The 24594-nt window shown below is 43.6% G+C and overlaps 1 protein-coding gene and 1 long non-coding RNA gene across 3 annotated transcripts; both read left to right on the top strand.

The window, feature by feature from the left end:
- Positions 1–3299: 3299 nt before the first annotated feature.
- LOC308057971 (ankyrin repeat domain-containing protein 26-like) lies at positions 3300–11663 on the top strand. Of its 2 annotated transcripts, none has more exons than XM_080411976.1 (6): positions 3300–3608; positions 4455–4604; positions 5602–5635; positions 5867–6005; positions 7958–8171; positions 10972–11663. In XM_080411976.1, exons 1-6 carry the CDS (start codon positions 3478–3480, stop codon positions 11048–11050), a joined length of 747 nt encoding a protein of 248 aa, XP_080268102.1. In that variant the 5' UTR covers positions 3300–3477; the 3' UTR covers positions 11051–11663. The 2 variants fall into 2 exon arrangements, with proteins under 2 accessions (XP_080268102.1, XP_080268101.1); XM_080411975.1 differs by having other exon boundaries at positions 3301–3608; positions 10330–11663.
- A 6137-nt stretch (positions 11664–17800) lies between these two features.
- Positions 17801–20915, top strand: LOC308057970. Its single transcript, XR_013925570.1, has 3 exons — positions 17801–19130; positions 19810–20045; positions 20804–20915. It is a non-coding gene; the product is annotated as an uncharacterized lncRNA (long non-coding RNA).
- The last annotated feature ends 3679 nt before the right edge of the window (positions 20916–24594 follow it).

The following is a 24594-nucleotide window of genomic DNA, read 5'->3' as shown; positions in this document are numbered from 1 at the left end:
GAGGACTCAATCTAATCTGCTTTACTAAATGAACATGTGAAAGTGCTTACCAGGGATAAACCTGGGGACTCTACATATTTCTCTCTTTTTCCTCCAACAGAATGAAATCACCTTTGAGACAATAAAGGAGTTGGAAGAGGAGCCAGTGTGTCCCATTCAGTGTTCTCTGTGTATCTGCGTGCACCGCTTCCCCTGTTGGGTTCCTGATCTAGACGGGAAGGACAGGGAGGGTGTAAGGACACTGCAACTCTCAGGGAGAAGATCGGCTTTTGTGCTGGCTTCAGCCAGTTCTGAGCTCTTTGGGGCTTAAATCTCCCAGAATGGGTGTGACGTTGAGTTGTCTACTCCAGGGCAAATGGAGAGGAGGAGGGGCGCCTGGAGGGAGGACCACTGGCTCAGGGGACACCCTGAGCATCAGAAGTTGTTGGAACCACTGATGACTAGAGCTGTGACCAGGGGGGACCTCTCAGATTTCTCTGCGTGTGGTACCCCAGTTGCTGGGACATACATTAAGCAGAGATTGTGCGGTGTGGTGGGAGGGTGACTTGGTTTGCAAAGGGGGAGCTCAGGCCAAACCCCTGCCAGGCAGGTAGAACTGCAGATCCTCCCTGTGCTTCGTGTTCACCTTGCCTATGACAACGTGCCACAGAAAAGCTGAGCACAGCCCTTTGCTGACGCCCAGCAGCTTGTGCTCCCTGCTGTGCCCCTCTGAATTTTTTTGGTTGATCGTCATTTCATGGAAAGCTCTATTGTCCCCCAGCCAGGGCTACTGCAGCAGTAGCAAACCAGGGCTTCTAGTTACTCCCCGACGCCTGCCTTCCTCCCCCTCTGCATCTCCCCAGCTCTCACAGAGGAGGGGTTGCCAGTGGTGCCTTCTTCAGGCAGGGCACATCTGCAGCTTCCATTGAATACCCTCCTTTCCTTTGAAAGCCCTGCCTCCTTCTGGCGGGTGGGGTTTGCTCATTTCCATGGGCGCTTTTGCAGGTGGTGGTGACATGGGAAGGAAAGGGACATACAGTGCTGGAGGTAAAGAGCCGCTGCGCGTCTGTTTACACCGTGTTTGTACAGCTGAGGTGGATACAAATCGGGGGTGGCTTTGCTGGAGAACTTTGCCAGGGATATAACTGACCGCCTGTTTGGGAGTCCCAGAGCAGCACGTTCGGTACCAGGAGATCGCTGCACTGCCTGCCCTTGCCGTTGCTCTTGCGCATGCGGCAGTAAATACCTCCTCTGCACAAAACTGAGTCCGGGTAGAGTCCACGGAGACAGTTTTGGTAAGAGTCCCAGGTGCTGCAGAAAAGCAGTCTGAGGTCTCAGCTGAGCTGTACTGCTTCAGAAGGGAGATTAGCCATAGATAGGTACGTGCTTTCTTTCTCAAAGAGGGGAAGGATGGTGTGGGATAGTCCTTTGCTCGGTGGTCCTGTGGGCGTGTGCACTGGAGAGGAGCCATCACAGGCCACCTCTTCCTGAGCAAGCCACCACTGTGGGAGGCACTGAGATGCTCAGCAGAGGCAGTTTAGGAGCGACAGGGGTGGTCTGTCCTGCTGCTTGGAGGTAATCCCCTCCATACAACCCTGAGGTACAACGTACCCAGCTAGAAGGAATCCCAGTAGAGGTGGACAAAAAGATGAACACGTGCAGGTATTGCTCCCCAGCAACATGCGAAAAAATTCATCAGCAGTACATATCCTGGCATGTATCCGTTCATATGGAAGGTGAATATTTATGGGTTTTAGTGTAAGTCAAAAGTTGTTGGACAGTCTGGTTTGCCTTGGAACGAAACCATACAACTAAATTTTGCGAAGCAACCCGTGTTTCAAATCCGTGGACAAGGTGAAATGCCATGTGCATGAGAGCGTTTCTCATCAGCGCGGATCTTTGCTGTCTCTAAAGCAGTGCAGGCTGGGGCTGTGGGTGCTACTGGAGATACGCAGCCCGCCTGCACTGCAGGAAGGTCATTCTGGTCTGACTGTCAGATGGAGCTGTATGTTGTACAATATTGTACGTGTTGTGCCAAGCTTTCTGCAGGTAAAGAAAGAAGCAGTCATGTGTTTGACAACAGCAATCATAGGTGATGCTGTGAAGAAATTCAGGGAAAATCTGCGGTGCATGGGATTTTGACTACAACCAAGCTGTAGTTCTGACTTGTCTTGGTCACTTTAATTAGTAATGTGTCATTAATTTAAAAATAACCGGTGCAGTTAAAGAGCATGGGTGTTGGTCAGAAATGCCTGGTTTCTCATGTGTAAATTCAGCAAGTCAGACGCACTGATGCAAGTGCCTGGATGAATCGGTAAAACAGGGCTGGGCTAGCCAGGGTTGGCACGGGCAGCGTGTGCAACATGTAGTTGTTTAGGCAATAGCTCTAATTCAGAGTTATGATGGAGGTGCTGAATGTGCTTGGTTTTGAAAGCACACAGTGTTCGTTAGCTTCAATGGAAACTGCAGGATCCTGCTGTCCAAATCAATGAAACTGTGAGATACAATCCACTGTTCAGGAAAGTCAGAATATGTTTTTAAGGAAGTCTCTGTTGGTAGGTAAAACCGCTGCTGAAGCGATAGCAGCGATGGAGCGTGTGTAAAAGAGCCTAGGGAGACCTGCAGCCTTCTGGAGCCAGGCAGAGTATTTCCTGTTCACTTTAGCTATTGGTCACGAAGGGAAGATGCTTCCTACAAATTGGGGTTTGTTCTAATGGAAATAGGTGACTTGTGAATAAAGAGGGCAGTGCAGAGTTGTCTTTTTTCCCCATTTTTGGAAAACAGAATGCATTATTGTTCCAGTTTAACAATAGGTTAAATGGTTCCAGTGCAAGTAGTTATCTCTTCATTGCCATAAAAAGAAATCCATAGAACTCTATCGGTTCTGATTCCGAATCAAAGAATGAAAATAGCTTCTGAACAGGGTCCTGACTAATAATTCATGTGCTGTGATATCTGCGTGGTGTGTCTTCATTGCCTTTCACTAAAATTCCTCTTTCCTGTGAAACCAGTTGTGTTTGTGGGTTTGGGATCTTTTTTTCTTTCCTCCCCTTGTTCGCGAACTGCTTGATTTTTTTCTGGTGGTGTTACAACGAACATTGTGCAGTCCTCCTAACGCTTTGTCCATCAGTACTGTTTTCACTCTTTTCTTGTTCATGTTTTAAGAGACACTATTGTTTTCTTTCTAAGGGCTGTATTTTTGTTATGTCTTGCATCATGAGTGAATTCAAAGTACTTTCAATGGCATAATACACCTTGTAGTGTAGTTTTGTGAAAATGCTTCTCTATGAATTAAAAAAAGATCATTTTATATTATTTCAGGGGTAAACTCTGGATTAATCAATCTTGGATGTGGTGTTTCTGTCTTCTAGAAATACGTGAAGCTTAACTTTGTTTTTATAGGTTAAGAAGGAAAAAAACAAACAAAGATGTTCAAAAGTGCAGGCCGTGGCAAAACAGGAATGTGTGGATAAATTAAATAACATCACTAATCGGCAAATGAAACAAAAGATTACTGTAAGGAAGAATGACTGTTTGAAAATGGAGAATGAAAACACGATAGAAGAAAAAGACAAAAAGTGTTTTTCATCTGGGGAGAGCTCAAAATTGATTAAAATGCCAATGAAAGGGTAAGCTAAGGAAATAATCTCTAGCTCTTATTTGTAGTACTATGTAAGTGTCTTAGGTTTTCTGATACTGTGGTAGTTGAAGTAGTTTCCTCAGTGGTGAAAGCCATAGTGAGTAGTCCACTGCTTCTCAAAAAATGAAGAAAAATTCTTTTTAGACAAAATGAAGCGCACGATGGAGGTTCCAATTTATTGCCTGCTCTAAAAAAAGAAAAGGGGAAAACAAAAGAAAACGCCCACCTAAATTCCTGTGATTTCCATGTCAACACTGAGGTAAAATGCATCTTCAAAACCAGAACTGAAGACTGGAAAAAGCAGTTATTTTTGTAGGAAATGGCCACCTAGAAAAGAAAAGTAGGAACTTGGGGTTTGCTACTACTCCCTTTTCTAGGTGATTTTAGTGATCTCCGTGCAGTTGGTGTTTTCCTTTTCATTAAGTTAATATGCCCTTTGTCGGGACAGGGAAAAAGATGATATTACCAAACCAATCTCAAAAGTCTAAAGAAGGCACACGTATTTTTATGCAGACCTAAGCAGGAGCTTTTTCTGTCTGTCCTTCAAAGGAATCTCTGCTCTAGATGCTTTCTGTAACGGGGCTGTTGGATATAGTCCAGCTTAACCTGGATCCAGCTCAGATTCCACGTGTCCCCCTCACTCTAGGGGAAGGGTTTTAAATACTTGGGCATATTCCACGATCTTTACAGTCAAGTCTGTGATTTTATCATAGCTATTTTTTGTCTCGGTTGTTTCTGGACATCATCTTAAGTATGTCTGTTTCACAGAAATATTTTTTTATAAACCTACTCACTTGGTGTTTTGTTTTTTTTTCTTTCTTTCTGTGTAATGCAGTAAAATTGCCCTGAATGCCAAAGGTGCAAAGGAAAGTAAAAGACAGCCTTCAAAGCAGAAGGCTCATCAGCAGATGAGCTCTTCCAGTGGCAATCATGGTCAAGTACCGGATGATAGCACTTCCAGTGAAACATCTGAGGATGAAGGAAGGTATGCATATAAGGAATGTTGAAAATAAAACTCACTTAATGATAAAAATTGGCCTGAGAGCTAGAGGCAAGTTTGGGTTTTTGTTGTGTGTTTAAGGTTTTTTGTAAACCTGATGCATATGAAGATTCTTGTTCTTTCGTGTGACCACCTGATGTTCTTTCTTGTTCTTTCCTGTGACTACCTGATGCGCTTTGTGTTGACAAACACTTCACTTCTGTTTAGAGTGCTTTTGAACATGCTGGCCAAGTCAACAATAAGGTCACGTGCACGAATTCTGATTAATTACATGAGTGTGTGTGCACAGGCATAGAAGTATTTCATGTGTTTAAAAAGGGCGAGGTATCTCAGTTTTTTCACTGCAGGTATCTCAGGATTTTTTGCCCTGCTCCCCGCTCCACCTTTTCTCTTGCAGCTGTGTACCCTCCTGACTTCTTGCCCCCCCTGAACTTACTTGTGTGGGTTGTGGCAAAGTGAGAAAGAGAAGTTGTTGACACTGTTCAGCCCTAGCTAAAAATCTGGTGTGTTATCAACACTGTTTTGGTCAGAAGTCTAACACGCAGCCCTGTGTGGGCTGCTGTGAAGAAAATAAACTGCATCCCAGCCAGACCCAGGACACCAGAGAATCCAAAATTACAGTTCTTTGACCTGTAGGAGAAGGATTCTCGGTACTGAAGAGAGCTAAACCCCTGGTATTAAACAGGGAATGCACGTAAGCGTATAGCTATATGTCTGTAGCTGTAAGATTTCTGTCACTTTGCGTGAAGTTTAGGGAACAGTTATTTCAACTATTTGCTTAATATCTTGCGGAAAAATTAGCCTTCCAGTAGACATTAATAGCACACAATAATTGTTTCAGTCTTGAGCTATATCTAGCAAAGTTACTATACCAGATTTTAGTTTAATTCAGTTCTGCAATTAATTTTTCAAAGCAACTGTAGGTATTATTCATAATGCAAAGTAAGCATTTCAGTACTGAAATATATTTCTTGTTTTCTAGACCTGCAGCAACAACCAGGAGTGAAAGGAACGAGGTACTGTAAAACTAGTTTCTTGATAAACAGTCTCTATCAGCTTTTAATCACTTAGGTGGGAGCAGTGTTTATGTAGTGATCAACCAGATGTACAAATTGCTGCTGGTATGCAGCTTGATTGTATTTGAGACAAATCTGTGGGCTGTGAAGGAGAGAATGAATCATTCCTGCATTTGTAATGGTCTGTAATACTGGACAGTGGAATTACAGAAAGTACGGTATTTTTTGTAGGTCAGCATACCAGTGGAAGTAACTGATGACCCTGGTTTAACTCACTCATCTGACCCAACTTCAGAGGATGTCCGGTTACAAGCTTCAACCTACAAGGAGACTATGCTGCTGTTGGAAGAGCTTAGTGTGGTTCATATGGGTATGTTTTCAAGTCTCTGTCTTCAGCTGTTACAAGTTCCCCTTAAAACATGATTTCTTTGTATGCACTCCTAAGTATGTTAATTTCATATTTTGATATAGTATCTCTTTGTGACTAGAGATCCCCCTCAAAAGCTGTGAAACTGTCACCTAACCTGAGATGTTGCCTGCATTGCCAGCCGACGTGCCTTACGTTATCATTGGTTCTCTGTCTAGTCAGAGCTGGAGAAGCAGTTTCTTGCAAAGTACAGTTCAGCTCCTTCTAATGCGGTCATCAAAAGTCAGCAAGAGCTTTTTCTTCTTTATATCCCCCTGATGTGGTTTAAGCCCAGCCACACCTAAACACCTAAGCACCACACAGCCACTCACTTGTTCCACCCCAGTGGGGTGGGGGAGAGCATCGGAAAGGGAAAAGTGAGAAAACTCATGGGTCGGCATGAAAACAGTTTAATAGCAAAAGCCACGCACGCAAGCAAAGCAAAGCAAGGAATTCATCCAGCACGTCCCATGGGCAGGCGGGTGTTCAGCCATCTCCAGGACAGCAGGGCTCCGTCACGCATAACAAATACTTGGGAAGACAAAGTGCCATCACTCTGGATGTCCCTCCCTTCCTTCGTCCTCCCCCAGCTTTATATGCTGAGCATGATGCCGCGTGGCATGGCACATCCCTTGGGTCAGCTGGGGTCAGCTGTCCCAGCTGTGTCCCGGCCCGGCTCCTTGCGTACCCCCAGCCTGCTGGCTGGTGGGGTGGGGTGAGGAGCAGAAAAGGCCTTGGCTCTGTGTGAGCGCTGCTGGGCCATAAGGAACACATCCCCGTGCTACCAACCCTGTTTGCGGCACAACTGTAAAACATGGCCCCGTACCAGCGACTGTGAAGAAAATTAACACTATCCCAGCCACAACCAGCACACCCCTCAACAGCTAATGACAAAGAATACAGCAAAATAATGGCTTTGCTTAAAATAATAAGTACATATATATAACAAATTTCAACTGTCATAAGGTGCTTGCATATATGCACAAGGCATTATATAAACATAAGCATCACTTACTAGGGCTCTTAAACTATGCTAAAATTTCATTAGGCAAGTGTTAACCTTGGCCGAAGGCCAAACTCCCCGCCCAGTGCTGCCACTGCCCCTCCTTGACGAAACGGGGCGAAAAAGCTTGTGGGTCAGTGTGAAGGCAGGGCTGTCACTTCCCAGTGATTGTCAGTGGCCAAACAGACTCCACCGATTAAAATACATTTGGATAGTGAGAAACAAAGACCCCAAACCTGAGAAGGACACGTCGGCACCCCCCCTGCTCAAGCTCTGCTGCGCTCCTTCCCCGCCACCTCCCCAGGCAGCACGGGGAGGCTGCGGTCTGCAGTCGGGACGTAGCAGTTTCTCTTTGCTGCTCCTTCCTCGTCCCTTTTCCCTGCTCCAGTGTGAGTCCTCCCCCAGGGTGCAGTCCTTTGGGGAGAATCTCCTCCAGCCTGGGCCCTCCATGGGTCGCAGGTCCTTCGGGAAGGATCCGCCTGCTCTGGCACGGGGTCCTCCGCAGCACTGCGCTGTGGGTATCTGCTCCAGCATGGTTCTCTCAGGGGCTGCAGGGGAATCTCTGCTCTGGCACCTGGAGCAGCACCTCTCCCTCCTCCTTTGCTGACCTGGGTGTTCGTTTGCGGGGCTGGTTTTCACATGCTTTTCCCCTTCTCTGCCCGTGTGGTGGTTTCGCCCTTTCCTACGTTTGTTTTTCCTGAGGAGCTGCCAGCACGGCTGAGAGGCTCAGCTGTGCCCTGCGGTGGGTCCATCGAAACCGTCCATGTCCAGCACGGGACGACCCCTGGCTCCTTCTCACAGGGACCTTCCCGCTACCGAGACCTGCCACCTGCACCTAATGCAGCAAAGCATTGAACAGCTTATACATTGGGCAGTATTTGTGCAGCTTTGTGTCTTTTCTGTCTCAAAACAGGTTCTGCTACTTTGTTGAAAATGCAAAACATACTTCTTGAATATGAACAGAGACTAGAACGTGGGACAAATCGGTATACAGCTCTCTCACTCGAAGTAAGGGAATTGGGAGATGAAAAGAGGGAGTCACGGTTCAGAGCGGAGAAGACTCAAGATTTGAAATCCGTATTGGCTCACCAAGAAGCAGAATGGAAAAGGGATATCCAAAGCCTTAAGTATGTAAATTGTGGTCTGATAATGTATTATCTTGTCAGTGGTTTTGTTCCGAAAGACACTGATGGTGCAGGCAACAGGATGAGAAGTTTCCAGTCTTTTGGGTTTGGGTTTTTTGAATCCCGTGGGCCAGTTATGCTATGAAGGAGAGGGGAAAAACGTCCGGATACTAGCTCCATGTACAGTCTTCTGGATGTTGTTCTAACTTTGTTTTCTAGCAAGAAAAGAGCAAGAGAGTGTGTATGGGGAAATCAGATTTATAAGAGAGATTTGAGAGATGGTTGGGTGGTGTTTTTTTTTTTTCATTTTGTCCTTGCGGCTTCAGTGGGCCTATAATACTAGGGTTTCTGGTAACTCCACCCAGTGCAAGTCAGACCAGAGCTTAGAGCATTTGTTTGCTTACCTGTTTGTTTGTTGGAAAGGTCAAGTTTGGGATTGCCCCTTTCCCCACACTCCTGAGCTAGACCCGGAGGCGTGAGGTTTCTCATCGCTGCTGACATCACGTCAGACAGGGGTGGCCAGCAGGCACCGTAGGCAGTTCAGCAAGGACAACTGCAGAGCCCTGGCCTGGGAGGGGAGATCTCCTTGTGGTGATCCCCGGTGGGACGGCGTGGCTGGGGAGCGGCCCAGGCAGAGAGCGAGCTCAGCAGGAGCCACCGTGAGCTGGCAGCTGGGGCGGCCCGCAGCGGCCTGGGCTGTATGGAGGGCAGCAGTGCCAGGGCACTGGGGGCAGTGAGTGCCCACCCCTCCGCAGGGCTTGCTGAGCTGTGTCTCGAGCCCGGGGCCCGGTGTTTGGCCGCCCAGCCCAGGAGATCTTGCCCAGTCCGTGTGAGGTCGGCAGGGAGATGCCGGGCTGGCCCGGGGGCAGGAGCACCAGCCCTGTGAGGGGAGGCTGCGGGAGCTGGGCCTGGGGGAGTTGGGCCTCCCAGCGCGGGGGAGGGGGGTACGAGGAAGAGAGGCCGGTCCCAGCTTGGCCTGGGTTTGACTTCAGCAGGTGTTCAAAATCCTCAAACATCTGTCAAGTATAAAGAAGTAGTATTTTCATTCTAAGTGAATTCTCCAAGCAGCGTTAAATTTATACTTTCAAAAGTTACACTTTTTGCGAAATTACACTAGAAATTACATGTAAAGCTTTCTCCTTGCAATATGCGCCATTCAAATACAAATGTTTCTGTCAGTCTTTCAAGTGATTTTAGTGGTGGTTGATTCTTGTTTTGCGGAATTTCTAAAGCAGGCTTTCAATTGGCAGTTCTTCCCTTAGGTTGACACTTGATTTTTTTTATTTTTTTTTTTTTTGTCCACTATTGTGAGTATATAGGAAAAAATAGTCAAAATAATGATCAAACACAAAGCTGCTTTCTTGTTTGGGTACCGTGGGCACACCATGGTCCGTTTTCTACCATGTCAGTGCTCATTGCTGATTGTTTCAGTTGGTAAAGAAGCTGACCTTCCATAAGGCTTTCCTTGTAAGTCAGCTTCAAAATGAAATTGCTGTAGTTTCTCCCAGAGGTAGATCCAACTGAGGTTTAAAACTGTTTTTAATCGTAGTCAGCTTAAACCCCATGCATTTCTGAATCTGGTTTTGAACACTGACATCCTTCTTGAGTAAACAGAAGCTGCTTGTTCTGTCTGTGTGACGTAAGCAGTTGTTTTAGACTTACAGAAGGCTGCTGAAAAATTGTCGGGTCTGCCATAGGTAAGTGGCGTGCTGATTCACCAGTATTACTTCTGGTCACTGAATCCGTAATATGTAGGCAATGCTCAGTATACTAAGAAAATGTATACTAACCATAGTAAAAGTTTACGATGCTTTGATCTGATGAGACAACAAACTCCTTTTTCAACAAAACGGCTGTAATATGAAGATGGGTTTTTTTAATTTTATTATTATAGTGTGCACACTGGTGTGTGTTTCCCTATACAAACTTACAAATAACGGATAAATCACTCAAAGTTTTTTTTCTCTATCTTGTACAACTGATACCATGCACAACGGAATGAAGTTAGAATTCTTTAAAAAGTTGAAAAGTACAGTAAAAATATGAACTCTGAAAACATTTAACATTTTTTATGGTTTGAGTTGTCTCTGCAAGTTCATCATGTGGAATATCTACTTCTATATCAGTGCTTTTGTTTCTCAAATCCTCCGTTAAATCCCAGATGTTCTTTGAAACAACAAGAAGAAAAGAGGCTCAGAGTAGAAGTGCTGTGTGAGAAAATGAGAGAAGACCTCCGAAGGAAAGAAGATCAATATTGTAAAGAGATGGAGGAGAAACAGAAACTTGAGTTACACTCTAGGAATTTAGAAATGGAGTTAAGAACACTGAGAAAGCTCTTGAAACAGGTATATTAAATAATGAATTAAAGTCTTTGTCTTATTTTCTGCTTCTTTTCAATTGTATTCCAGTATGCCTAGAGAAGGAGGCGCTTTGTTCACAGAAGAGGCGTTGGATAACAATTGTCAGATTTTGAGAACAGTAGAGTACAGTTGGTTCACAATTGGGCTGTTCTTTTTTTTTTTTTTTTTTGCTTTGCAGTTTATTATTCCTTTTTTCTTTTTTCAAAATTGAGGTTTCATTTGTGTTTCAGGCAAAGCCTTACCTTTTTTTGAACTACTACAAAACATCCTGTATTTCGCCTTCTTAAATTTTCATAAGAAAATTTAAATTTATTTATTTATAGGTGGATTATCATAACGGTGGGGAATCAAAAATGTTTTCAAGTATGCAGGGGAGAATGGGAAGATGTATTGCTAGCTCTGTTTTTTCTTCAGATGCAAGCAGTTTTATTGTATTACTGTAGGTTGAAGAGGAACGTGATGAAACACAGAGACAGCTCTCTCAGGAAAAGAGGGCCAGAGCCCTTCAAGAAGGAATTTTGAACAACCACCTTGGGAGACAAATGGAACTAGAAGAAGGGACAAGAAGATCTATAGGAAAAAAATCAGAGGTAAGCAGATTTTTTTTTCTAATAAATTAAATTTCACCATGTTTGTTTTAAAGTCATAATAAATCTTACATAACTTTTTCTGTTCTTGGTGGTTTATTTACTGTTTACCAGTGTAACTTATCTGGGTAAATACCTTTCTTGTTTTCTCTTATGTCTAAAAGTTCTGGAAAGCAGCATCACTCCTGTATGTACCTGAATTACTTGTGCAAGTAGGAAACTAATAGAAGACACTGTTTACACTGTTTCTTAACCTATCTGTTATTTGTCATTTCACAGACATTTCGTCATCACTTTTTAGGCTTTCTAGCAGTGAAACACCTAGCTACCTATGGCAAGGTTGACCAGGAAGAAAGTTGTTTGACAGTGTTTGTGTTTCCATTGCCTTTTTTTTTTTTTTTTTAAATTAGTTATTCCCTTATTGAACTTACTTCAAGTATGCCTTTCTTTTCCACCTCCACATAACTAAAATTTTATGATCGAATATCAGCAATGAATTCAACTCTCTGTAAGAGTTAGAGTAACTGGAGGAGAAAAAGCAATCATAAGCACTGTATTAAAAAAGATCTTGGAAAGAATTTACTGAATTTCCTAAAGAATGTGCAGTGCTTGGAAGCCTTTTTGTTCTTGGCTGTGCTGCCCAATAAATGTAGGGTGAATGTGTTTTAAGTGGAAAAAAGTTATACATACAATAAAGAGGAAATATACAGGACTATTGCATTCCGGGGGTGATTGAGTTTTATAGCTAACTTCCAGTAACACAAAAGGATAAGTGTTCAGAAGACATTTGAGAAGGAAAATACCCTTTCTGGCCTTGTGTTTACCAGATCTGTAGCACACCTAATTCAACCTTAAAGGCAGTATTATAAAGGCATGCACATACAAGAAAGCGCTGTCATTTTAAAAACTTTGGTTGCTGGTTTAAGGGGGGAAAAAAACGTAACTGTATATTTGGGATGTTCATTTAGGTTTTAAGGATATGTTGCACTTCCGTTGTGTACGTACATTGTACATGTGCATGGGTTCACAGAGTAGCTTATTGCCTGAAACTTCATCTTTGAAGTCATGCTTTAGTACTAGAAATGTTAAAATGCAGTTTATTGCTGCAGGTTTTTTGTAGATTCATTTCCCAATTGGCTCTTTATTCATGTTCCCTGTCCTTCAGGAATCCAGCACTGACAGAGAACAGGATCTGTTGTACAAGAATCAGTTACTACAAGATGAGATTGCTATGCTAAGGCTAGAACTCACTCAAGTAAGACTTAGGCACCAGGAGGAAGAAGGAAAATATTTAAAGGAAAATGAGACCTTGAAAGAAAAAAATGAAGCTCTCAAAAAGGAACTTAAACTGAACAAGGAAGCGTTAAGACAAATGTTTTTTCAGTTCAACACGGAGCTGGACTTACTAAAGACAGAATCTGCAGTGCTGACTTCCAAACTTGAGCAGACAAACAAAAGCAAAGACAGACTAGAGACAGAAATTGAATCATTTCGTTCCTCCCTGAACGCTGCAGTTCAAGAACTTGAACTTCATTTGTCATCAAAAAGCAATGCTGAACGAAGATTTCACAGAGAACGTGATGAATGCCTTTGCTTGCAAGTCGAGCTCCATCGTGACCTCTCTGGCGTGCAAGAAACCAACAAGAGCTTGTCTCTGCAGCTGTGTAAAGCTAAAAGCAAAGCTAATAGGCTAGAAAATGAGCTTCACCAGTTGAAGCAAATGCTCAGAGAAAAAGCTTTGCTTTTAGAAATGGCAAAAAAGAATTAAGTCAAGGCCAGTGTCGGGCAAAGGAATGTGATCGTGCTCGACAACTTGAGAAAGATCCAGTAAGCAAACTTGTAATAAAACAGGAGTCCTTGCAGGAGCGATTGGCCCAGCTCCAGAGCGAAAACCTTTTTACTCCATCAGCAATGGGAAGAGATGCAGAACAAGAGGATCATGAAAGAAAAAATAGTGGATTATGTGCAGCACTGTTTTAATGACATTTTCAGCAAACTTAGAGCTGATAGGGAAAAGCAAGTTTATCTAATAGAAGAGCGAAACAAGGATTTAAATGCCAAGTGCACTGATTTAAGGGAACAAGTCTTTAAATATGAGACTGACGTAGTAGAAAGACAGGTAAAGTATATGCGTAGAAAGAACAATTTAAAGTTTGTCCATTCTTGAAATTAGTTTGTTCCTACAATGTATCCGGTGTAAGTTATATGCATGGGACCAAAGAATACTGATTTGTTCTGGTTTGTTATGTTTCTCTCGGAATTGCGGAAAATTTTGGCAACGGGGATATTAGTCCTCAGATCTAAGCAGAGAACAGAAAAAAGGTATCCAAGTCTAAGCTTTGATCAAGAAAGGTGATTCTTCCTAGAACTTTTTTTCATCTATTTTCCTTAGTCCATGTTATGCCCTATAGAATAGTCTTTAAGTATTTGATGGTGTTGATGTAAGTATTGCACTGATGACATGAATGAGAGTGGTATAAAAGGAGGAACCATCCAATACACGAGGGCTGAGAAATGAAGGTACAGAGAAGTGAAGTGGTTGGGGATAGATTTATATGAAGCTTCTATAGAGGGGAAAAAATAGGTTCTCTGTAAGCTGCTATCAAGATTGAAGAGTATTAGTAATGTCCAGCTGTTGATTTCTGTGTGTGTTTTGAGGGTTCTGAGGGGCCTGCCTGTTCCTCAAAGTTCATGTCAGACGGTGACCTTAAGCTTTCTCTTTTATGATGTGTAGCCACACTCCAGCAGTACTGTCAATCATTGTAAACTGTGACTTGCTTTGTATTCTTACTACCAAAATAATGGGTTCCTTTTGAAGATCATGTGAGAGAGTGTGTGTGTGTATATGGATATAGCTATATATATATATGAGCTATGCAGATTTTTGTAAACCTAATCTATCAGTACTTCTAAAACGAGCTGAGTAAGAAGACTACAAGAGGATGTGATTCAACATACCCTTAAAGTGTATCTCAAAGGAGCTTTCAGATATTTGTATTCATTTAATTGTATTTGTATAGTGAAGAAACAGAAGAAAGAACAATCTAACACAAAGTCCTGCCTTCAGTCACCAGAGTAATATTTGCAGTCAAACTGTGGCTCTTAGATCGCAACAGATTTCTTTGGGTTTTGTTAGGAAAAAAATACCTGATTGCAGTGTGTTCCTGTGTATTGTTCAAGGAAGAACAATACCTGAGCCTTTTTTATGTGTTAGGAAACAGAAATCCTCGTGAACAGCTGCTGATAGTCAAAGGTTCTCAGCTGAGAAAGATGACGAGAGGTCATCATCCATGCAGATGCCTGCTGCTGGCAGGCAAAATTTCATACTTTTGGGTTCAATCTAGACAGGTCTAATTGTATAATAAAATAAGTTAAAGGTGTATTTCATGTTCTTAGAACTTTCTTCATGCTAATTTAACTGTTTTGTTAGGGCATGTTTGGACAACTGCAGCAGGAGCTTGCTGATGCACCTAAAAAGCAATCTATGCCAGAAGCTTCACTTGAAGTTACTACACGCTACCACAGTGACCTGGAGAGAGACAAGCTGCGCTTGCAAAAGGAGTTGGAAAGAAAGTTGAAAATTAAGGTACTTAATGTATTTAACTATATGAAGAAATCTGAGTGTAGCTGTTGAAAGTAGGAGCGAATGTTGTCCTTTTGCACCACCTTTTGCAGTGTTCTTACGAAAACTGAAGTATAGAGGGAACCAGAGGAGCTTTGCAGGAAAGCTGTAGGGTGATTTTGTGTGTGTGCGTGCATGTCATCTTATCCCCCAAAGTTGTAACCTCATCCTGTCGCTTCTAGAGTATTCCTTCTTCCCACCAGCTCCAGCTGCTGTTCTTGGTTATGGTTCCTAAGGTGTGTTTTACACTCCACATCAACCTTGGCCATAGGTCTTGGATGGGTGGAGGAGAGCTTAGGCCTGTTTCTGTGTAAGTTACTGCATTCTCCTGCGCTCTTGTCTTTTCCGGCCACCTTACTTTTTCTTCTGCCACTGTTGCTTTCACAGACGCAGAAGCAGAACATGCTGGCTCTGACATCCAAGGACTTGCACAGCACGTGGGAGGAGCACTTGAAGTCAAGATCCCACCTTGAAGAGCGCGTTGCTCAGCCGGACGAGGAGAAGGCTGAACTGTTGCAACAGGTGAGCCCAGAAAATTCTCCAGGCACCGGGCCAATACCCAGGAGAACCACATGCACCTTCTGGTCAGGTTCTTACATATCATTGCTTTCTGTTATCCCTGCCATTCAGGCTGCGAGTACCTTATCGTTTGGGGGTCACGGAGGAAGCAAATAAAAGCTAGATGGGTATCTTTGTGTAAGCTCTGGAGTGGCTCTGTTGGGAAGAGTTCCCAGTTTGGTTTGCTATCAGTTGAGCACATTGAGCAAGGCCACAGTTCCCAGTTCTTCCTTGGATTTTGTGTGGTCATCTTCTGACCCCTTGGTTTCTAGGCAGGTTTAAAATGCTTGATGTTTCCAGTGCGTGTATGGAGGAGCTGCTGTATGTTTTCAGCGTAGCGGGAGCTTAAAAGCCTTGCAGAAAAACATACTGAAGGAATGCTGGGTAAATGAACGAGTGCTTGGGAAACAAGCAGCGCCTGCCAGTTGCCAAGGGGCGGCCTTCCCCTTTTCTCCTTTTCTGTAGAGGGAAAATGGAAGAACAAAGTCAAAACAGCTGCCAGCTCTCCTCTGGTGTGGCTGAGAAAACACCAAGAGGAGGAAAACCAGCATGTGGCTAAGTAAATGCCCACACAGAAGAGGTGGAGGTAATGGCCGAGGGGAATAAAATGTTGAAGAACTCCAAAAGATCAGGTTCCTCCACAAGCCCCTGCCTGCTGGTTGGTGGAAGATCCCATGAAAGCTTTGGATGGATTGATGTTCTCCCATGAAGTGCATACCTACGTAATCCCTACTATGAGCAGAGGCACTGCCAAAAGTGTTCTCCAGCATCTTTTCCACCTGTTATGTCTAGAAGAGGATGGCCTTTGCTTCAGGCGAGGGCATCTGTTTCTTAGTTACATATTGGTCTGTTTGATGTGAAACCTGAAGGGATGGATGGAATAGCCTCGGGAATTCCGTCCCATGGCATTCTGTGGAATGTGGCTAACGGATAGAGACGTCCGGCAGCTTCTCTGTGGAGAGCGCTAGATGCACAGACTGTACGTAGGTATTTTTCCTGTGCTCTGTGTGTGTGATACATCTTTCTTTTCTCTTTTGAAAGTGCGAGAGTGAAAGAAAGGAAGTGAAGAAGCTGGTAGAGTTGAAACGCCCAGTTGAACTACGTCTGGCCCAAGAAATGAAAAGAAACCTCGATCTGCAGAAAGACTGTAAGAGGTACGGCTTTTTAGCGTGGTGAAGAGGTATCCCTGCGTAGGAGTCATGTTTTATTAAACTTTAGTGTAAAAATAGGTGTACCTAACTGTGAGCAGATGCCAGCCTCGCGTTAGTTCTTGCAAGGTACTTCTGTACACCAGCCCCTGGTTTTCAATAGCTGCCAAAACAACTGCAGATGCAGGTTGCCCTGCAGTTCTCCTGGGAAAAAGGGAGTCTTTCATTCCTCTTTTCAGGTGAATTCTGGACTCTCCAAGTGTATGTGGCACAGGAATACTGTTTTTTCCTGGTAATTCCTGGTGTGTCAAGTACATTAAAGATAAAGCAAGCTGTGTCTGTGCTGTTTACATGAGAGTATGTGAAAAAGTCCAGTTTTGTTTCTTTTTGCTTCATTGTTTTCATGACTAGTTTGCTGTGCAGGTTGAAGAGGCTGCTGAGCAGAGCTACGAAGGAACTAAGGGTGTATGAGGCGAGAGGGGGACTGTCCCAGCTTAATTTGCAGGGAGAAGTGAAGAAAATGGTCAATGAAATTGGCAGATTAAGAACAAAGGTGAGCTTTATTTTGTTTGGGTTATTGTGGTGGTTTTTCTTTTGTAACCTTTATTCTTTCTTTATACTTCTTTTCATGTTGTTGATTTTGACTACTTTTTTCTTGGCTGTATTTCTGAAATTATTTGGCTGGTTTTTGATGTTCCTTCTATGGTCACAGTAGTAGGCGACTGTAATACTGATGTAGCTCTTAGGGGTAAAGATGGAAGTGTTACATACACAGCAGTATCTGCGAGGGCGCATCAGGGGTAGGCTGTCCTGCAGAGGAAGGGCAAAGCAAGAGCCACAGCAAGGCTGGCAGGGTCTGTGACCACACAGGCCAGGGATCAGCCCCACAGGCCCTCACCAAGAAGAGCAGAAGAGTTCTGGGGACAGTTCTGGGGACAGTAAGCAGAGTCCTCCAAGAGTGCAGATCACCAGGCCGGTCCATAGGGATGGGCAGGTCTGCAGTCCTACTGGGACGTCACGTCCATGGGTGAGGGCCAGGGCTGAGAGCAGTGAAGGCCCAGCACAGGCCTGGCTGCAGCTTGAGGCCGTGGCAGCATCGTCGGGCTCCGACGGATGCATTCCCTCTCGGAAGAGAGGGGAGTAACGCCACCATCACTCGGAACAACTCTGTGCAGTTGGCCTTGCCCAAGGTCACCCCCTGAAGCCTGTCTCGGGCACGAGTTGAGCAGGAGGCAGGTGGGGGTTTGCTTTTCGGAATGGTGTCTTTGCTTCCCAGGGCACGATGCAGTGTGAGGTGATGCGGAAAAAACCCTGTAACTTGTTGCTTACTAGTAGCTGACTCGGTCCGTCTTTCCCTTGTCATGGAGACCCACAAATGCTTTTGAGGTTGCTCTGGCTGTTCGGTAGCATGTAACCTTTTAGCTGCTTCTCTGCTCATTACTGAGATAGCTGTGTTTCAAAGTTATGCTCCTTTTTAGAAGATATTATTGTAGAACGAGTCAACTGCCTTGACAGTGGCTCACTTGTAGTTCACAGGTTAGCAGCATATTTGTGTTCCTGTTGGAAGAGCTATTTTGAATGACAGGGAATGGAATTACGTTTGGGCAATTTTAAATAAGTGTAAAGTTTCTACGTATTTTAGAGACTTTCAAGTGTTGACTCTGGTGGTTTCCCCCTCTTTTTTAAAAATAAAAGATGATGGGATATCATGTTTTATGGTTAATAGGTATAGACGATGGATGTTTCTTGAGGGGGAAAGAAGGGGATAGAAGCTGTAGTTGACCATTGGGACCTATGGGAAGTCTGATATTTCCTGGAAATCTTTTGAAAACAAACTGTAGCTTTGACCTAAAGAGACTGTCTTCTGCCACCAGTGCTGTAAAAGCGGTGTTCTGAACCACTATTTCCAGATCTATTAGCGTAATGGAAGGAAAGGGTATCCGTTTCTTGTCTTGTCAGTTCTGTGACGAAGCTTTGACCGTGTGACAGCATGTGACAGTTCCTCTGAAGCATGATACATGGGTTTTTTTCTGATGAAACCAGAATGTGGCTGTGATGTAACTGGGTATGGGTGTGTTTGATTTCCTATGATCGTATGAACATCTCGCAGAAGAATAGCCCTAGTGCTTTTCAGCCTAGCCCTGCGGGTGTAATGCCGCTGGTTTGGTACCTCTTGGTCTGTGACCCACTGCAGAACTGAGGAAGGATGGGAACCTGAGGAATGCTGTCAGAAATGATGTGAAAGCTGTTCTTGTTTTAAAAGAAGAGCCTGGTTTCACTTTTGTTTTAACACTGAATCAGCAGATGATAAATAGTCTTGATGGCCAACTCCTTTACCAATTTTCACAGATTTGACTAATTTTAGATCCCTCTGAGTTCCCTGTTTTTTTCCCCTTTCCTGTCTACAGGTTGATGAACTTTCCCAGCAGCTGGAGGTAAAGTCTAAAAAAGGCATGCAGCTAGAAGCACAAAATCATGATTTGCGAGAGTTGTCCACCATGCGTGGGAGCCATGAAAAACTGGAAAAGAGCAAAAGCCAGCTGAAAGAAGAGGTGGCTAATCTCAAACACCATATGGAGACTAACATGGTGGATCGCAGCCAAATAGAACAATACAAAAGAGAGGTGGAAGAGTGAGCTGAACAAGAAATAAGACAAAAACTGCAAGAAGTCAATCTGATTTTGCAGGTAAGTTAATTTCTTATGTGTGTCTGTTACAGACTTCTGTTTTGGTTGTCATTTTATAGGGGCGGGGGGTGGTGCCTGATTCCATGTGTTACGCTGTACTTCTGTTTTTCCTGAAGGGCAGTGGGAGAAGGGAATATGGTTGGGCAAGATGCTTTCATGTGCGTGCAGTGTGCCTGCAGGCCCTGAATCAAAAACTTGCCAAGGTAGATTTTCATTTTGCAGTTCTTGGAGGGGTATCACTGTCCACTGGTCTGTTCTCATTGTTTATCCTTGAATGGGTATTGCAACTTAGAGTTGTCACAGCCAGGCATACACATCTTCCTTAGTCATTGCACAAGGGGCAACGCTCAGAAAAGAAGTCACCAAAGCTGCAGGGTGGGGGCTGGGGGTGCGGCATCTCCATGATTTCTTTGAGGAATGCTATGCCCTGTCCTACAGAGATAGTGTTCCTTCATCAGTAGCTTTGATGAGTAATAGTGCTAAGATGGGAGTTCTTTCTGAATGAAAAGAATCATTTGGTGTGGTAGTTCCAGGGTTCTGCCCTGGTCGCTGATGGCAGTGAGGAGGCACAGTTGCCTCGCTGAATAGAGCTGGGCCCTTGAAATTGGGTGCACGCAATTGACTGGCGAGGAGAGTTCTCTTTTTCTTTGCAGTGGTTGAAAGTGTCTATCTACTTCAGATGCAGGCAGCCTCCCAGGACAGATTAGAACAAATCAGAGCCAGTCGTCATGGTTTGCTGACAAACCAGCTAGAACACAGAATTGGAGACCTCGAACGTGAATTGGACAGGATAAAAAATACCCAATGAGACAGTATTTTTCAAAAAGAATCTGTACAGGCAGAAGCGGAAAAGTACAAAGACCCGTATCTGGAGGAAGTTAAAAATGGAAGATGCCTAGGAAATAAACTGGAAGGGTAAGTCCATGCATTTTTGGGGTGATAATAAGATACTACTTCTTCCTCAAGCAGTTTTCTTTGTTAAATACCTTTTCTACATCTGGTCAGCATTATGCATAAGATAGCATATTTGTGATGAAAGTACCTTAAGGGTCCCCCCTGTTCATTGGAACTATCTTCATTTCTCTTCAGTGTTCCAGCAGTAACACCACCGATCATGGGCATTAATAGGATATTTTTGAAGTTGAGTTTGTTTTAACAGGCAGCCTTTTTGCCAGTCTCTAATCTCCTCTTCTTATTCTGAGTATGGCAGAAAAGATAATGTCATGTCCTTTACTGCTTGAATAAGGATAGGCCCTTCAGAGAGTGGCATTTGATGCTATGAAGAAGAACAACAAAAATCTTTTGGCTTCCATTTTAGCCGCATGTCATAGGTTTCAGCTTTCTTTGGGAAAGGAAGGGTAGCCCAGAGTTCTTATGCAGGTGATGTACCTTTCAGGAAGAGCTATGTAAACACACGGTGTGCACAGACTGCTTTGAGGCCTTAATGCTGAGAAGTCCAAAGTATTGGTTAACTCTTGCTGCTTCTTGCAGGTAGTGTGGCTACCTAGAAATAGGCTCTTCAAAAAACCTCAGATCAAATTATGGACCTTTTTTTTGGACTTTCTTAATCCCTTCCACTTTGAGAAGTCAAATAATAGTCAAAGACCTGGAGGGTAACTTTGCGGAGGTGTTATTACCAAAGATAATTCTTTGTATGCTTCTGAATGTTTCAGAGCTAATGAGAGACGAGCAGAAGCCAATGCTAAGCTCCTTCAGGAGTGCCATAGAAGCAAACCTTTAATTGCAAGCAGCGCTGTCAGTGGTCCAGTTCTGTATTCAACTGAACTGGGACACACTAGCAACGATCTGGCACTGAATAGAAGTCTAAATCTAGCAGGAAGCTTCCTAACCCCAACCGTGAATACGTTACTATCAAGAAACAGAGTTGAAGCCTATGTGGCTAAGGTAAGCGTTTTTAAATACTGTTCTCAACTAGTGTTGAAGAGTATCTGTAAGCAAGGTTGTGCTTTTCAGTCTAAAGTCAGAATCCATTTCTAGTTCCAAACCATATGCTCTAATATGCTAAACCAAATTGCTCATCAAACCAGTATACAACTAGGTGGTAGAAATGAAGACTTCTGGTCATTAGGGTTATAAAATTTCCAGAAGCGCTCAAAGACCAAAAAATACTGAGTTCTAAATGATGAACTGCATAACAGGTTTTTTTTGCAAGTTCTCTTTTGCAAGAGAAACTGTGATGAAGAATACTGTGGCATAGGAAGCTGCCAAAGAAGCTCTTCAGTAAAATTTAGTGCCGATGCCCCATCCCTGGCAGTGCTCAAGGTCAGGCTGGGTGGGGCTTGGAGCAACCCGGTCTAGTGGAAGGTGTCCTTGCCCATGGCAGGGGGGTTAGAACTGGATGATCTTTAAGGTCCCTTCCAACCCAAGCCATTCTGTGGATGACCTTTTTTAAAACACCTAACTTTATGATGAGTGCAAAATCCCATCAGACATCTTTCTTTGAGACACCTTTTCCTCCTTCACTGATGTTCATGCTAGCAGTTTCTTCACCGGAACTTGTTTTAGTACAATACCAACAAAGGGATGCTTCAAAACTAGGATGGCATGAACAGGACACGTAACTTCTCACTTGAGTGCGGGACGTATGCTGTGCATAGGAGGCATTTGATTTTGTGGGTCCTGCTATGTGGTGTTATATGTAACTGCTCCTCAGGAAGTCTACAGAGCTTTCTGATTTTGTACAAAAGCTGCAACCTCTGCAATACCTCTGGTCAAAGTATGCCCTGTAATTAGCAGTCAGCATGATAGCACATCCCTCACAGAATGGTAAACGTGATATCATGAGACTTGGAAACAGATGTCAGTCGTTGTAATCCGTTTCCCACCTAGCATAGGACTGAGGCATGGGCAAGCTTGCCTGTTCAGTCAGTGTCTGTCCCTCGCGTATTCTGTTGTTGAATGGATGTGAGAAGCATTCGCTCACTTTTAAGCCTTACCCTGGTTCACTGGTCCCACCTACACTGGGAAGAATCCATTTAAAATAACGTGTCTACATACTGCACCTGGTTTAAGAAAAAGAAAAAACCAAACCAAACAACAAAACAAAAATAGACAAAGCGGTGTGTAGGTAATGCGTAGCAGCGGCAGTGAAGAGATGAACTTTTCTGTATCATTGTGAATGTGTTTTTTGTGTCAGAGGGGTGGACAAAACACTACCTAAAGAACGTGGGAGGCAATTAGTACTGTACCACCTGCAGGGATTATTCTGCACGCAAGCAGCAGAAAGGAGGCGAAATTCAGGGATCCACTGCAAAACTGAAGTAAGGAGAAAGCCAGGACAAGGGAACAAGAGGGACAGGGAGCAGGGAGCACGTGAGGGCAGGGGGAAAAGAGAGAGAGATGGGAGCGAGATGTTACAAGAAGAAAAAGGCAAAGGAGGAAACCATCCCACTTCTAGGAAAAAAGCTGTCCTAGTTTAAAAGAAAAGGGTTTAACAGTTATGGTTTCTTTTTCTGAAGAAGAAACAGGAAAAAAAGAATAACCTCCCTGTTACTAAATCTAGCTGCACATCTCTTTATGATATTTCTTCCTGTAATCACCAGTTAGGGAACAACTGAGACTAATTGTAGTGGCACTGCCTGTAGCCTCAAGTCACCTGACGTTCAGTGTATTCAGGGAAGTCTTAAAACCTGATCTTCTCTGGAGTCCTTCAGAAGAAAGGAACTGAGTTCTCAGAGGTGCAGTAGTTGCTAGAGGACTAGGTGAGTATTTCACTAAGAACTGCGGGCTTAATTGTTCTCAGTCGGGTGCAGTGTGTCATGTGCATAACATGCATCTGAGAAAAGAGGATTGAATTGGAACATAAGACTTTGAAGTCAGGAAGTAACAAAAGGGAAAAACTGCATGTATCCCTCTGCATACAATAACAGGTGGCAAATCTCAATCAGTTTCCAAATGCAAAATCACCAGATGCACAGTCTGTGCTGTCATTTCCGCAGGAGTCCCGTGCCATTCAGGAGGCAAGTTGGAGCATGAGGGAAGAAATCAGAGATTATAGTTTTAGTCTGTTTTGAAATGCTTTGCTGGTTGTGCTGCCTGGTATTCTGTCTGTTCACCAGACTGTTTCAAAACAGAAGAATTTCTCTGACTCTAAGCCTTTTCTTCACTTCACTGTTTACTTCAGTTATGCCTCAGCTTTGTTTTCCCACTAACCTGGTTCCCTTCTACAGAATTTGCCTTGCCTTTAAATTCAGGATGCTGCCTTGGCTGGAGATGACAAATGCTTCTGCCACTGAAGCTCTAAATGACAGGGAGTTAAGAAGCTGAAATTGCAGTGTGCCTCAGGCAGTCCTTTGAGGCTTCTTTTTTTAGTCAAAGCTCTCTGCAGATTTGGTGTTCCTTGTAGTAGCTTCCTCAAGGTGAGAAAGGCTATTGGAAGTAGGGAACATGCCAGCCATTCTGAAGAGGAAGATGTTTGTGTGAATTTCGTTTGTGCAGAAGCTTTGAAATAGCTTCAGGGGCAAAGAGGTGAAAATAGTTCACACTGCTATTATTCAAAATGATGGTATTCATTGGTCCTGCAGCTGTTGGAAAAAACCCTGGTAAATGATGCTGACAAGAGGAAGAAGTGCTCCAGTAGCAAGTGGACACAGTTTCTTCTTTAGACTTAACTAAGGAATTTGGTGTTTAAAGGCTTGAAAGATTGCACCGTTTTCCTAAACATTAAGCATGACTATCAGTGATTACACATAGAGCCGTACATGTTGAAGATGGTCATATCACAAGTTCAGCAAAAAAATGAGCGTGTTATTCTTAAAAAAGCATAAAGAAATGTGTTCCATCACAGTATAGCCCCTTCCCCTTTATCAAATATATACGCTACAGAAATGAATAACCTTGAAGTGCAAAAGGATCTTTAAAAATACAAAAAAAGTTCATATTGGCACAAGCTTATTAACCAGTAGAATCCCAATCACATGCAATGTCTTCGGGTTTTTTTGGTGGTTTTTATTTGTATTAGAGCTTCAGTAATGTGGAATAAATTACAAGTACTTGACAAATTCTGTGCATGTAATTAGACAGTGACTGTAGCAACTAGCAATTCAGTATTTCAGACCTGCTCCCTTAGTCCATAGACTAAGGCAAGGAATGTCTCCTGCAAGTGCTGCAAGGAGGTTTTGGGACTGGAGTCCTGTTGTTAGGTTTAACAAATGTCAAGCTTAAATCCTCAGAGCTGTGCAAAGGCTGGTGAAAATGAACATGGGTGTCTTGACAGACAAGAACAGTGAACTCTGCAACCAGGGTGAATCAGTGGATAAATGAAACCAGTTTAATGTGGGAAGGGAAATGTCTGCTTCCTACTTCATCTTCCAATTTCTGTTCCATTTCTGATTTGGCTTTCTGCACTCTTGTAGCAGTCTTTGTTGTTAGCTTTTTTACTTGCTTCATTTACATGTAGGCCATGTTCTTGTTTCTCACTGAAGACCTGTGAACTTAAGGCCGT

This window comes from Falco punctatus (genome assembly GCF_963210335.1).
Source record: "Falco punctatus genome assembly, contig: scaffold_57, whole genome shotgun sequence".
NCBI classification, from domain to species: domain Eukaryota; kingdom Metazoa; phylum Chordata; class Aves; order Falconiformes; family Falconidae; genus Falco; species Falco punctatus.
Note: the sequence above shows the minus strand (reverse complement) of the source record. Positions and strands in the feature narration are given on the sequence as shown.

What these genes read in the sequence shown, in the direction of transcription:
- LOC308057971 (XM_080411975.1), top strand. Translation starts at nt 3,478, where the DNA reads ATGAAACAAAAGATTACTGTAAGGAAGAATGACTGTTTGAAAATGGAG. An exon ending in ACATCTGAGGATGAAGGAAG is followed by an intron (nt 4,605 to 5,601) that starts GTATGCATATAA and finishes CTTGTTTTCTAG; the next exon opens with ACCTGCAGCAACAACCAGGA. An exon ending in CCAGGAGTGAAAGGAACGAG is followed by an intron (nt 5,636 to 5,866) that starts GTACTGTAAAAC and finishes TATTTTTTGTAG; the next exon opens with GTCAGCATACCAGTGGAAGT.